Source organism: Pinus tabuliformis, chromosome 1_1 (assembly GCF_031772625.1).
Source record: "Pinus tabuliformis cultivar Carrire ecotype Pingquan chromosome 1_1, CPIR1, whole genome shotgun sequence".
NCBI lineage: Eukaryota > Viridiplantae > Streptophyta > Pinopsida > Pinales > Pinaceae > Pinus > Pinus tabuliformis.
The window spans coordinates 470,477,718-470,493,249 of NC_142297.1; the positions used below are offsets into that span (position 1 = coordinate 470,477,718).

A 15,532-nucleotide genomic window follows, 5' to 3' on the forward strand; every position below is an offset into this window, starting at 1 on the left:
TGGTGCAAATACTAGTTTACGATAATTAGAGACCTTAAACGCTAGCAAAATTCCTGCACCTAAGAGGGTATGGATGTGATCAAGCGCTCTCCAGTGTCTCCATGCGAAATGGTTCCGAGATCTCTTTCCTCATCTACTAACTCGTGCAATTTTAACCGGGGCCCTTTCGTAGGAACATAGTGCAAAAAAGTCCTTGATTCTTACAGCAGCGGGTCGTTGACTGCTTTTACTTCTCTTAAAACCAATGGCAAGGCAACTCGCATCATCAATGAGTGAGGAACTAAGAGCAGCGTGCAACAATGGTCGTTTGAAAGAAGCGTTGCAAATTCTCAATAATATTAATCAGTGTGCGTTTGTAGACTCATCTGTTTATACTTCTTTGCTGCACGGATGTGTGAAGGAGAAAGCCCTTGCAGATGGTAAACTCGTCCATGCCCACATGGCTCAGACGGGATTTCAGGCAGACGTCTTTATAGAAAACACGTTGCTCAACATGTATGCGAAATGTGGGGTTTTAATGGACGCTCGCAGAATTTTCGATCACATGGCCGAGCGGAGTGTGGTGTCATGGACGATGATGATCACAGCTTATGTAATCCATAGGCTTCCCACCGAGGCCTCGACACTGTTTCGTCAAATGCAACAAGCGGGGATTAAACCCAATAACTTTACCTTTTCCAGTGTTCTTCAGGCCTGTGCAGCGATCCAGTATGGAAGGCAGATCCATAAAGAGATAATTAAGAGTGGTTGGTATCAGTTTGATGTGGTTGTGGGAAATTCACTTCTAGTCATGTATTCAAAATGTGGAAAACTAGAGGAAGCACGCAAAGTGTTTGATAGAATGTGCCAACGAAATGTGGTCTCATGGAATGCTATGATTGCGGGATATGCACAGAATGATAACTTCAATGATGCCGAGGAGCTTTTCCAAGAAATGCCCGGACGAGATGTGGTGTCGTGGACTATAATGATCACGGGATATGCTCGGAATGGTTATGTGGATGAGGCCCTGAAACTCTTTATGGAAATGCCAGAATGAGATGCGGTTTCATGGAATGCAATTATTCCATGATATGCATAGAATGGGTATGGCGAGGAAGTCATCAATCTCTACAAACAAATGCAATCCGCGAAAGTGAGGCCGAATTCTGAGACTTTTGCTTCTGTTCTTTCAGCATGTGCCGACTTGTCGGATCTGGAACTGGGCGAGAAAATCCATGTAGATGTATGCAAGCATGGATCTCAGACTGATGCTTTTGTGGGGAGTGCCCTTGTAGACATGTATGCTAAATGTGGGAGCATAGATGATGCATGTGAAGTGTTTGGCAATATTCTGAAACGAGATGTGATTTTATGGATTGCAATGGTTGCTGCTTATTCAAAGAATGGTGATGTTGAAAAGGCTAACCATCTTTTTCAAACAATGTGGGAACGAGATGCATCCTCGTGGAATGCAATGATCGGGGGATATGCACAGAATGGATATTGTGAGGAAGCGTTGAAGCTTTACGGACAAATGCAACTTACAGTTGCAAAGCCCAATCCTGAAACCCTGGCCACTGTTCTCTCAGCATGTGCCAACTCGGAAGCTCTTGAACAGGGTAAGGAGGTCCATGCGGACATTATAAGAAGTGGGTTTCAATGGGAACTCTTTGTGGGGAGTGCTCTCATAGATATGTATACAAAATGTGGGAGCATAAAAAATGCACATGAAGTGTTTAGCCAAATGCCTCAACACGATGTGGTGTCATGGAATGCAATGATTGCAGGATATGCACGGTGTGGATATGTTGATGAAGCCCTCAAGTTCTTTTTGAAAATGCCTCAACAAGACATGATCTCATGGAATGGCATCATTTCAGGATTTTCTTTGAATGGACACATCAGCGAGGCTATGAAGCTCTTTCAAAAAATGCCTGAACAAGATGTGCCATCATGGAATGTAATAATTGACGGATATGCACAGAATGGTAATGATGAAGAGGCCCTAAATCTTTACCAACAAATGCAATTTGCAGGTGTAAAGCCAAACAAGGAAACTTTGGCAATCGTTCTTCCATCATGTGCCAACATGGCAGCTCTAGAACAAGGCAAGGAGCTCCATGAAACAATAATTAGGAGTGGATACAACTCTGATGTTTTTGTGGGGAATGCCCTTACAGACATGTATGCAAAATGTGGGACCATAAATAATGCACACAAAGTATTCAACAAAATGCCCACTCGAGATTTGGTCTTATGGACTTCAATGATTGTAGGATATGCAATGCATGGGTGTGGTAACCAAGCCATTCAACTCTTTGAACAGATGCGAAATTCTGGTACAAAACCAGATTATATCACCTTTGTCGGTGTTCTATCTGCATGCTGCCATGCAGGCTTGGTGAATGAAGGTCGACGATACTTTGAACTTATGAGTGAATGTTATCACATCATTCCTAGGATGGAGCACTATTTCTGCATGGTTGATCTTCTTGGCCGTGCAGGGTACTTGGATGAGGTGCAAGACTTTATCAACAACATGCCAATAAAACCTGGCTTTGCTGTGTGGGGATCTTTACTTGGAGCTTATAGGATCCATACTAATGTAGAGCTAGGAAAACGTGTTGCTGAACAGCTTTTTGAGTTGGACCCTGAAAATCCTACACCTTATCTGCAGCTATCAAATATTTATGCCACCGTTGGTAGGTGGGATGACATTGAAAAGGTGCAAAATTTGATGAAAACTAGGAAGGTAAAAAAACAGCCAGGATGCAGTTGGATTGAAGTCAATAAATAGTTGCATGCTTTTCTAGCAGGAGACAGATCACACCCTACAAATTGTAGGAATTTACAGGGTAAGTTCCTCAGAAAGGACACCAAAGGACACCGCTCACAAATAGATCACAGATCAATACACCAGTTCTTTTGATGTGGTTAAAACCCTCAAAGAGGGAAACAGTCCATGGCCTAAGCCAAGGCGGCCACTTCAGGCAATTTATTAATAAAAGAATGAAAATTTACATAAGTTTCTCTCATGGACGGTTAACCTACAAATGACCCTCCATGCTCTTTAAATAGAGATCATGGACCAATCGGGTGCTAAGCCACGGATCAAGTGTCGGTAATACCGATGAGAGAATGAACCGTCGGATCACTACATATAGTGACTGTCGGATTGTAAGTTACAAAATGTACATAGTAAAGAAACACACTTTACCTAACTCTATATTAGACCAAGTTATACTTAACTATTTCCTATGTGTCGGAATATCCTAACATCCCCCCTTAAGAACAACTTGGGATAGGATTGAAGGATTTACAAATATGACACAATAGGAGAAGGAAGAAGGCACTAGAGCCTATCCCCCCTTAGTGACAACTTCCTGAACTCCAACCATAAATCGAAGTTTAGTGAACTTCGCCTCTGTGAGAGCTTTTGTAAAGATGTCTGCAACTTGATCATTTGTTGAACAATATTGCACTTCAAGAACATGGTCGTGGATGAGCTTTCTGATGAAGTGCATGTGCAGTTCAATGTGTTTGTTGCGCTGATGTTGGACTGGATCTTTGCATAGTTGAATGGCACTTTGATTATGATGCCAAAGTGTAGTCGGATGCTGCTGCTGAAAGCCAAACTCTGACAGGATCTGACGAAGCCACAAGGCTTTCTTACTAGCTTCTACGGCACCACGATACTTTGCTTCTGCTGAAGAAAGAGAAATGGCACCTTGTTTCTTGCAAGCCCATGTAATAGGTCCTGAACCAAGAGTGAACACATAACCTGCAGTAGACTTCTGATCATCAAGGTCACCAGCCCAATCCGAATCAGTGAAACGAACCAATAGAGGAGCTGCTTCGGCACTGTAATGAATCCCAAACTGAACTGTACCTCGAACATAACGAAGTATTCTTTTAGCTGCTTTCCAATGACTTTCATGTGGGTTTTGCATAAACCGAACAACAAGGCTAACAACAAAGGAAAGGTCAGGACGAGTATGGGTTAGATACAAAAGTTTCCCTACAAGTTGACGGTATAAGGTAGCATCAACTTCAGGAGAAGTACAAGTGACTGAAAGTTTGACTCCAGACTGAAAGGGAGAAGGGGTTGGCTTACAGTCTTCCATGTGAAAATGGCATAGAATATCACAGGCATACTTGGACTGGGAAAGGGAAATACCTTCCTTGGATTGCAAGACTTGAAGACCAAGAAAATAATGTAAGTGTCCTAAGTCTGTCATTTCAAACTTCTTTTTAAGGCCAGACTTCACATGGTTTATAAGGTTGGGATCACTACCAGTCAGGATAAGATCATCAACATAAAGAACAAGAATGATAAGAGACTTGCCCACTTTCTTGGTGTAGACAGTATTGTCAGAATGACACCTAGAAAAGCCATTTTCTAAAAGAAAGTTATCCATTTTGGCATACCAAGCTCGAGGAGCTTGCTTGAGACCATAAAGGGATTTCTTGAGCCGACATACAAGGCTGGAGTCTGTTTGTATAAAGCCAATAGGTTGTTCCATATAGATTTCTTCATGCAAGTCCCCATGCAAGAAGGCAGATTTAACATCCATCTGATGGACTTCCCATTTGAAAGAGACAACAAGGGAAAGAACAAGGCGGATAGAGTTCATTTTGGCAACAGGGGAGAAAGTTTCAGTGTAGTCAATGCCTTCAACTTGTGAAAAACCCTTAGCAACAAGACGAGCTTTATGTTTATCAACTTTCCCATCTGGTCCATACTTGGTTCTGTAAACCCATTTGCATCTAACAAGTTTTCGTCCCTTTGGTAGAGGAACAAGATCCCATGTATCATTTGCCAATAATGAATGATATTCTTCATTCATAGCTGCTTCCCAATCTGGATGGCCTGAAGCTTCTACAAAGGTGTTAGGATCATAATTCACTGAAGCTTGAGCCAGTAAAGAAGAGGCTCTATCGAACTGAGAACGTGTACGGCGCTAATCTGTAGGATCACCAGCAAGATCACCTGCTGTATCCCGAGTAGCACGGACCCATTTTGGACGCTGCGGAGCTGAAGGAGGATCCTGAGAAGGTGGGGGAGGATTTTCATCCTCGCTTTCATCATCTGAAGAAGAAATATTTTCAAAAGTAGAAGAGATAGGGAGAAGTGGCACATCCGCCGAACTAGGCTCGTAGGCCGATATATTTTCAGCAAACTTTACATCTCTTCTAATGATAACATTTTTGGACTTAAGTGGAATAAGTCTATATCCTTTGACATCTTCAGAATATCGAACAAAAATACATTTTTCACTCTTAGGTTCTAAAGCTTTATGTTTCTCATCTGAAATATGGGCCCATGCTTCACTTCCAAAAACACGAAAGTGACTTACATCTGGTTTAATTGAGCTCCATGCTTATTCTAGAGTGATATTTTTTAAAACCTTAGTAGGAGTGCGATTTATTATGTAATTTGCACAGTTAATTGCTTCTGCCCAATAATTAAGACTAAGTCCTTTAGATTGAAACATACAATTAGCCATTTCGTTTAAGGTGCGATTTTTCCTTTCAGCTACACCATTTTGTTGTGGAGTATATGGAACAGTATGTTGCATTTGAATTCCATTCTCAGTGCAGAAGTTGATGAATTTGTTGTTAACATATTCTCCGCCATTATCAGATCTTAGCTTAAGGATTTGATGTCCAGATTGTTTTTCAACAAAGGCCTTAAAGGCCAAGAACATGTTAAATACTTCACTCTTGAGTTTTAAGAAGTATACCCAAGTGCGTCTGGAGAAATCATCAATGAAAGTTAAGAAATACTTGTAGCCAGAGAATGAAACAAATGGAAGTGGACCACATAAATCACTATGCACAAGCTGTAAAGGGGCTGAGGCGTGCCAAGAGGCATGTTTTTCAAAACTGTCCCAATGATGTTTTCCGAGTACACATCCGGAACAAACACCATCTCTCCAAGATACCATTGGAAGACCTGTCACCATATTTTCTTTACATAGATTCTGAATAGAGCGATAGTTTAAGTGACCAAATCGCTCATGCCAAAGTTTGCTCACTTCATCATTATGAGCAACAAATACCGAGGAAAGATTTGATGACCCAAAGTTGTGAAACTTATACAACCTTGTAGAATCATCAGCAATGCCAGTAGCTAAAATCTGTCTAGGATCTCTTAGGTCTTTAATTACAACATTGTGAGGTGAAAATTCAACGATTTTACCTTCACCTGAATGAGTTATCTGATATACAGATAGAAGGTTGCAGGATAAGGTTGGAACACATAATACATCATTAAACTGACCATTGTCTATATGAACAGTTCCAGTCCCGACAACACTAAGAGATCTATCATCACCAACATATATATTTTTGGTGTTACAATCATTTAAAGAAGAAAACATGGCTTTGTTTTTGGTTATGTGATAAGAAGCTCCAGAATCAATGAGCCACTCATGAGAATGAGAAGAAGAAGATACATTTAGTGCATAGCCAGACCGAGATGTTTGACAACCACATGCAGAAAGTGCCATTCCTGAAGATGAAGTTGAAGTTGAAGAGTGCTCCAAATGGATGTTATGCTTCTTCATTGCTGCTTCCAAGGCTTCCATCTTCTTAAAGCATTTGGATTCTAAGTGGCTATCTCGATTACAAAAGTTGCAATGTCTATCAGTCTTCTTCCCTTTGTTTTTATTTGTCTTATCATTTTGTTGAAATGATTTTTCATTTTGAGGCTGAAATTGCTTAGGACCCTTGTTTGGTTTAGGACCATTCCTTTTAGGATACAACTTCTTAGGATTCTTTGGATTTGGTTGCTGCTGGGCGGCTAACGCTTTCTTGGAAGAGTTTCCAAGATTAAGAAGATCAAGGTGTAAGAGTTTTTCTTGTTCTCTTATTAAAGAATCACAAAAAGAATCAAAGGAAGGGGACTTGTAGTCTTGTCCTTGAGAAATGAAGGCTTCTTTTGTAGAATGGAAGGTGGAAACAAACACAGAGTAGGCTGGTCCCAACTTAGTAAGAATGGAATAGATAAGGTTACTATCTTCTTTCTTAACCTTAACACCTTCCAAGAGAAGTCTAAGGGTCTTGAACTTGGATAAAAAATCTTCAATGCAAGAAAAATTATTGGGGTCCAATGTAAGCAACTCATTTTCAAGTTGATGGGCTCTAAGTTCATTTTTTATTCCAAAAACTTTAGTAATCTGTTTCAATGCTTCATCAGGAGTATCAAGTTCTGCAATATGGAATCTAAGATCTGGAGAAATAGACATCCCTATCAACCCACGTGCTTGATCTTGCCTATTTTCCCATTTAGCTGCCTTATCTTCATCTTTCGGTTTGGTTTCTTGGCCTGAGGCTATTCTGTAGAGACCTTTACTTCTAAGTAAATCCACAATGTAGGACCACCATTGGAAGTAGTTGGTGCTGTCAAGAATAACTTGGCATGGAATTTCCATTTTAACAGAAACTGAAGCTATAGATGCTGAAACTAAGTGTTCCAATGGAAAGATCTCGAAAAATTAGGCCGTTTAAAAAAAAACGGTTCTGAAAACGGCTTCTGGATGAAGAAGTTATGGCTTTTTGAAGAAAATTTGATGAAGATGCCGACGAAGTGCGGGAATGTGCGGAAATGAAAAATCCGCCCCCACAAAAAGGAGACTTGAACTCAAGACCTCTACTCTCATAAATTAGCTTTGGACCAAGTGAGCTATACAAAAAGTTTGAGAGAGAGAGAGAGAGAGAGAGAGAGGGGTTGAAGCTTTGGGTTGCGTGCTTGCTTTGAGAAAGCTCTTTTTCCCTACAAAACAAAAAACACAAAACCCAACACGGACATACAAAAAAAATGAACCTTGCGGCTTGAAGTTAGCTTTAGCCAGAAACTAAATATTTTCCTCAATGTTTTTGATTTTCCGAGATCACACTAAGGCGCAACGAAAAAGAGCATATGCATGAGAAAAATCTTTCCTTTCTGTTTTTGATTTGCGCAGATCGCACAGAGTCGTGGGGAAAAGAGCATATGCAGAAATGAGAGGTATAGATCCGGTAATAAAAAAGGCTAAATAAACCGAAACCGAAATAAACAAAGAGAAAATAACTGTAAACTGCAAATAAACACTGTATACCTCCAGATCTTAAAAATGACGTAGCTAGGGTTACCAGAAACCTTTTCGTGTGAAACAAAAGGGGTTCCTCACTGGAACAGATGCTCCCAACACAATAGAGCAGTCATCTCGGCCCGAAAGTAGTCAGAAACAGTAGATCTAGGAAACGACAGTTGGATGTAGTTCTACCGGCTTCAGATTTGGATCACCAACGGACGCGGCCCTCAAATAGCTCTGATACCATGTAAGAATTTACAGGGTAAGTTCCTCGAAAAGAACACCAAAGGACATCGCTTACAAATAGATCATAGATCAATACACCAGTACTTTTGACGTGGTTAAAACTCTCAAAGAGGGAAACAGTTCACGGCCTGAGCCAACGCGGCCACTTCACGCAATTTATTAATAAAAGAATGAAAATTTACATAAGCTTCTCTCATGGACGGTTAACCTACAAATGACCCTCCATGCTCTTTAAATAGAGATCATGGACCAATCGGGTGTTAAGCCACGGATCAAGTGTCGGTAATATCGAGGAGAGAATGAACCGTCGGATCACTACATATCGTGACCGTCGGATTGTAAGTTACAAAATGTACATAGTAAAGAAACACACTTTACCTAACTCTATACTAGACCAAGTTATACTTAACTATTTCCTATGTGTCGGAATATCTTAATACAAATGCTGAAAATTTGTACTAAGTTGGAGATATTGAATGGGCAGATAAAAGATGTGGGGTATGTACCAACATGAAATTTGCACAAAATGATCTAAAAGAGAGAAACAGATGGAACAATTCTTTGCCACCACAAACAAAAGCTGGTAACTTGGTAAGTGGATTTGGCCTTGTCAACACCTTCTCTAGAACAGCCATCTAGATCATCGAGAACATTTGATTCTGTGCTAACTGCCTCTTAACTGTCAAGTCAATATCCAAGATGATTGCATGAGAAATTATTTTTCAAAAATGCTAACAGTGCCGAAGAAAGATGTTGGATTCAAATGTGATGTTAGAATGAAGAAATTGTTTACCCAACTTAAAAGTCCATAGTGTTTCCCATGCATTAGTCAACCTTGATTTTTCAAAGGATTTCTTGATTTATACTTATGTTTCAGATAATGCACTCTCAACAATATTAATGCAGACAAATGTTTAAATTAATTTGAGGTCAACAATAGGATGTGAAATAAGCATACAGTTTTTGAAACATAAACCAATGGCATTGCTTTTGTTGTTGCTAGTTTTTCCCAAGTTATCCAGGGGAGGCATGTCCAGGATCCAGTCACTTCCTCCCCTTTTAAGGCCTTTCTGAGTCAGTCTCAGTTTAATGAAAGGCTGGGAAAGTTGTTGATGAAATTACAGTAGTGTTGGATTTAGAGATACTTCCTACTAACCTGATTATGGGTAGAGGAGTAACATAGTTATTATTTTAGCATGCCCAAGAAAAAAATCTCTAAGTTTGATTTGCTGTTTAGTTATGCTATGTTCAATAAGGAATTCCCACAGTTTATTACATTATGTAATTTGTAGAGTTTTCTCAATTTCCTGCAGACTTAAATTCCAGAGACTAGAAGACATTGAGAGTTGAAATATGAAATATGTCCTTTTAGATGCACTTCTATATAAGAGAAGCCTTGATGACATTCTTCTTCAATTCCTGAATTCTGAGTAGGCCAGATATCTCTGTAATGGTTTTAATTATGGAGTTCATGGGGGGTTGTTTTTCATCTATACTGCTACCTTCAATGTCTTGAGGGAAAGATATAATGCCTATTTCGTTTTTGTTTTTTTGATTCATAAATGATAAAATTGCCCCTTAAAATTATGGCCCTTCGCAATTTTTCTGGTTTATTTGTGATTAACCAGTGATTATATTCATGCTTTGGCTTGCATTTGCATGAAAATGTCCATTTTACATCAAGAACATCTTCTAATCTCCACTCCTGAATTGTCTCCAACTATGGAAAAATCCATGTTGTTATCATTTAGTCTTCCCATGATGGTATTCTCCACTCCTGAATTGTCTCCAACTCTGGAAAAATCCACGTTGTAATCATTTAGTCTTCCCATGATGGTATTCCTTTGGTGCACTGTATTCTCATTCTCAATGATCTCAAGCTTCTTGGTTAGATCGCCCTGTGCACAATAATCAAGCTTCATATTTATGTGCCAACCATGAACCAAATATCCTATGAATAGTGTCATGCATCAGAAGAGCCGATACAAGGAGGTGCAGTATTATTTTCAAGCATAGAGCACCCTCTCGTTTTTTTGTACGTCCTTTTGTATATTGTTTGACCAGAGTAACCATACAACTTACTATAGACACCATCTGAAAGCCAACATTGCACAAGATGTGAGCATGGAGACATCAGCTTTTGGCCCAACTCACAGGTTGTATATGCTTTAACCATATGTTAGCAATTTCAAAGCAGTTACATGAGGTCATAGTGTGCAACAATCAACCTCAAATATCTTAGATTCTTAACCAAGAGTATTACTGCCACCCACCATGTCCGAGAGCATATCCATTCATGTATCATGATTTTGATGATGATGGTGAAGTTCTGATATTAAAGGGAAAGAAAAATATAAATCATGCATATGCTTCTGCAATTTGTATGGCTATATCTTCCTGGAAATGAACCGAGGAAGGAATCACAATGCAGATAGAAGAAATGGTGATAAAACATAACAAAATATATACCAAAGCTTTTAATTTTGCAATATTTTCATGCTTCGCATGGAAAAATTAGTTTTCCTCTTGATCGGAACATCAAAGTAGATAAATGCCTACCATAACATGTAACACACTGATGAGTTATCTGTATTATGAATCATTTCATTGACATTATTCTGCTTTATTCCTACTGCAATGGCAAGCAAGTTGTATGGGGTTTTCCTTTGTTCAGAATTCTCTTGAAAAATGTTGGAACATACAGGCTGGGACTGTCTTCACCATGCCTTTGTTTGACTTGCAGGTTTATGAATAACCAAATTTCTTCAGGTAAAATCTTGGGCAGGTTGCACAGGTGAGACAGTTGAAAGTTCATATTTATTAAATATTACTTTCTTGTTTTAATTCCATTTTTCCTTTCTAAACAATTTAATATCGATTACGGGTCATAGTCTTGGTGGTGTCTTGGCTGTATTGTTTCTAGCAATATTACTATGTATAAGGAAGAGACGTTGTTGGAGAGTTTTATAGGATGCAAACAGCCAAGAGTGGGAGATTGAGCTTTCATGATCACAATTCTAAATGGGTTTGCACACTGCCATTTTCAAATAGTATGTTACAATGAGATCATTTCCTGTTTGTTCTCCAAGGATGATATATTTCCATGCAAGTGTTTGAGGTATGCCTTTAATACAACAAAGTGGAGCATGGATGGCAATATTTACAGTGCTATTGACCTTCAATCTGGTTCCTATAGGCCCTAAATGAGCCTCTTCTATCATTCAAGAACCCATGATTGTCCCAACCTCTAGTGGACGATGAATTGCCCCACCTTAAAAGGGGTATCTACTATCAACTGTTGTACTTTACACATTATGCTCTCATTCCCTTGAGCCCCGACTAGTTAACCAAAGAAAAATCATAAAAGGAAAAAGGAATATGAAGAGGGGTGGAAAAACCAAGGCTGGGGTAACTCATGTACCATGATTTCTCCCTCCTACACATCATTTACCCAAATATGGGCTTCCCTTTCATTAGCTACCCTTGTACTATGGCATGCGACCCAGGGTTTTCCCTTCATTCCCCTACTCCATTCCATCACTTTATCACATTCCACCACCATTTGAAGGATGTACCATGGAGATACCACCCCCTTTAAAAGCAGAAACCACCTAATAGGGTGCCTGGTTAAACTCCCTTTGAGCTTGGAGACATTTGCACATGTCAAAGCCCACTATGGAAGGGCATGCCATTATGAATTACCCACCTGTTTTCCCATGGTTTGTAAACTCTTTTACTTGATTTCTTTAATGGCTTGGTGTACTGGAGGGAAAGGGGACAGATTGGATCTTATGCAGGATTACAGATGGTCTCCATTTTTGGTTTGGTCTCCCTATACTGGGTCTTAAGCCTCTAGAGGGATACATTAGCACATGTAGGGTGTGTATAGAGAGCCATGAGCCTCCACAACAACAGAAAACATTCCGTGGATCTTAATAGTCATTCAGAGATTTCTCGTGGTTCACCTATTGGACAAAGAAGATGCACCTGGTTCACCATGCCTAACCGGATCCACAGTGGCACCATACACTTGGGAGATGGTTTAAGATCTATAAGATGATCAAACATAACTTATATCAACATTCGAGCCCTTGCAGATAGTATACATGCATCTTCGATATGTTTGGAGACCCATGAGGATGTTTGTGTGCCCCCGCACCCACTTGGGAGCACCACAAGTTTTTGATTGGATAAAAATGGTCCAACCTTTTGTCTACTATGTTTGGAGTCCTTTTCTTCATCATGACACCCTTTGGATTTCATCAAGCCTCCTCAAAGGCCCAACAACTCACTTTGATGATCATTCGACCCTCTTGAGAGACTTATTCATGTATTATTGAGCTATTTGGTGGGCTTGTCACCAAATGTTATTGTTATTTTGCACATTATTTTATTCTAGGGGATAATTAGGCCAAAATTAGCTAAATTGAATTCATTAGACATTGTTTAAATAGATGACGAGTTGATTCATTCTCTCATCATCACTTGGATTGATCATATTCTCTTGTGAGATTTTCACTATTCTCTTTGAAGGACGAAATTGGATGGATGGATGAATTTTGATGTTTGGATTCATTTGTCTTGGAGCTTCCATATTGGCATATGATGATGATTGAATATACTTGTTCTCACATGTAATTTCTCTTTTAATGCTATTTAGTAATCAAATATAAAAAAGGTACCACCAATAAAGCAGTCGATATGTTATCAAGACCTTTGAATGCTTCAGTTATTCTGCAAAATAGTTCTTTAGCACATGAAAGTTATATAGAAAAATATGTTGTAGATACTGATTTTACGAATGTTTATGAATCACTAACTCATGGTGCTTAGGTGGAAGAAGTGAATTATCATATTCATGACAGGTTATTGTACCATCTTGGCAAGTTGTGCATACCACAGGGAGAAAGAGTGCATGTGATCAGGGAAGCACATTCTTCTCGTGTTTTAGGGCATTTTGGTGTAGGTTCTTCTACTAGCAGATCTCCTTTTGAAACATGTTTTGGGTACTTGCCAAAATCACCAATGGAATTTATGTTTGGTGAAGAATCTAAGGAGAATGGACATGGAGATGCCGACAAAGTAATCAAGTTCATTCAAAGAATCCGAAAGATTCATGAAGCAGTGCATGATCAATTGGAGAAAAGTCAGACCAAGTACAAAATGCATCATGACAAACATTGGAGGGTTCATCACTTCCAGGTTGGTGATCAAGTATGGCTATACATCAACAAAGAAATGATGAAAGGTGAAGGTAAAAAGTTGAAACCTATAAGGTATGGTCCTTTTAAAATTTTTGAAAATATTGGGCACAATGCATTCCGGTTAAATTTGCCTCCATACATGCATATATATTCAGTTGTAAATGTTGAAAATTTGAAGTTGTATGAACCTCCAATGATCATGGATCCAGAGGAAAAGGCTTAAATTCCAAAAATATATGACTTTTCACTTGGATGTATGATTGAGTTACAGGAAGATACCATATTGGATAGGAAGGTCTGCACTTCCAGGCAAGGAGATGTAGAGTATCTTCGAGTGGGACTTAAAGGCATGAATCCAAGTAAAGCAAGGTGGATGGAGATCAAAAGGCTGAGGGAGTTGTATCCTCACCTCATGTTTGCTTAAAACCAAATGTTTGGTGGTCCAAAAGCTTCCAGTGGAGAGGAATGATCTAGGAGGATCTTCGAAATGCTCAAAATTCAACAGTCTCATATGCTCATAAAACCAGTGCCAAGTTGAAGAGCTCATCGCGCTGATTTTGGTGGTATGTTCAATTTTCAAAATGGCCTCCGTACGAGGGAGAAAACACGTTATGAAGTTTTTCCCAAATAGGAAAAAGATTGGGCTAGAGCAGGCCAAGTGGCAGTCTCAGAGTAGTACACGTGATAGTCAAGTCAAATCCGCAGGTCAAGCCTCCAAGGTGTGGGTTGAACCTACGACCACGACAATCACAATACAAAACTTTACCAACGAACCACGCATGTCATTTGTTTTAACATGGGCGCATATATATATATATATATATATATATATATATATATATATATATATATATATATATATATATATATATATATATATATATATATAGATATATATATATATATATATTGTTTGGTTATGTGGGGGTAGGATTGGCGGAGCCCGCCATATCCGACAGCCCCGCCAAACCCAAAGATTATGTTATCAGTGCCTCCAAAGTTACGGGTGTCAATCAAATATTGCATAACAATCAAGCCATATTATATTACCGCCATACTCCAATAACCATATGTTATATTCGAGCTATTGTTAAACCATATTCCAATAGCATGGGGGCAACTCTGCGCATAGTCAACTATATGATATGCCCATATCCAAAGTTCGAATACATCACGAAGTCCAATGTCAAATATGGCACGCAGGGAGATTTCATATAAGCCGCAAGTCTAAAGTTAAAACTTTAGTTATAACAAATGCCACGGGTTGAGTTATATTCCGCTAGTCTATACTATGGTTATAACTATGCCACAGTGCCGGGGAGTTATGTAGCCGTCGGTCCAATGGTTTCAACCATATAACATTTTGTTAATACATTATGTTGCAATGTATTGCTAAGTTTGCAAATCCAATCCCAGGAGGCCCGCAGGTTTGACCCCGAGACCTGCCCGTGGATTTATAAAAGGTTTTTCCACTACGCCAGAGGAGACATGTAATGTGAAGCTGACAATATTGTTTTGTACAGTGCCTATAAACGCCTTTTGAGGAATATCTTGGCCAATATTGGGCCTTTTTAAGATCTGTAAGTTGCATTGGGAAGTTGAGCCCGAGGCCTATCTTCTGACAGTAGCCATTGATGTCTGAGAGCTCCATAATGGTGAATTTTGATGTAAAGATACTTTTTGAGCATTTTCAATACAACAAATGCCCATTGGAAGCAAACTGGTAGATGTAGTCCATGAGGGACGAACTCCGTCATCAAGTTTTCTATGTTTGCTTCTTTTTCTCTACTGGTCATGCTTAGTTTCAGATTTCAAGTTTATGGTTAAGGCACTTAAAAATCCATTTCGTTAGTAATTCACTTAAAAAGCAACCTTAGTTAATATTTGGTGAAATTGAGCAAATAGTCAATTCTGCTGTTTTTGGATCAAAGAAGTACCCTAGGCCCCTAGGAGCTCCTAGAGCTCAATGTTCAACTCAAGCGGGAACCTCATGGGAGGGTCCTTCCACGACCCCAAGTTTCT

General features: G+C 39.3%; 1 protein-coding gene, 1 long non-coding RNA gene and 1 pseudogene across 2 annotated transcripts; all 3 read left to right on the plus strand.

The window, feature by feature from the left end:
* Positions 1-244: 244 nt before the first annotated feature.
* On the plus strand, positions 245-1,039 carry LOC149213792 (putative pentatricopeptide repeat-containing protein At3g13770, mitochondrial). Its single transcript, XM_089389151.1, has one exon. It carries the CDS (start codon positions 245-247, stop codon positions 1,037-1,039), a length of 795 nt encoding a protein of 264 aa, XP_089245277.1.
* An 81-nt stretch (positions 1,040-1,120) lies between these two features.
* LOC149213793 (pentatricopeptide repeat-containing protein At2g13600 pseudogene) lies at positions 1,121-2,779 on the plus strand (annotated as a pseudogene).
* Positions 2,780-8,748: 5,969 nt separating this feature from the next.
* Positions 8,749-12,361, plus strand: LOC149213794 (uncharacterized). The gene is made up of 2 exons (XR_016250861.1): positions 8,749-8,897; positions 11,050-12,361. It is a non-coding gene; the product is annotated as an uncharacterized LOC149213794 (long non-coding RNA).
* Positions 12,362-15,532: the final 3,171 nt, after the last annotated feature.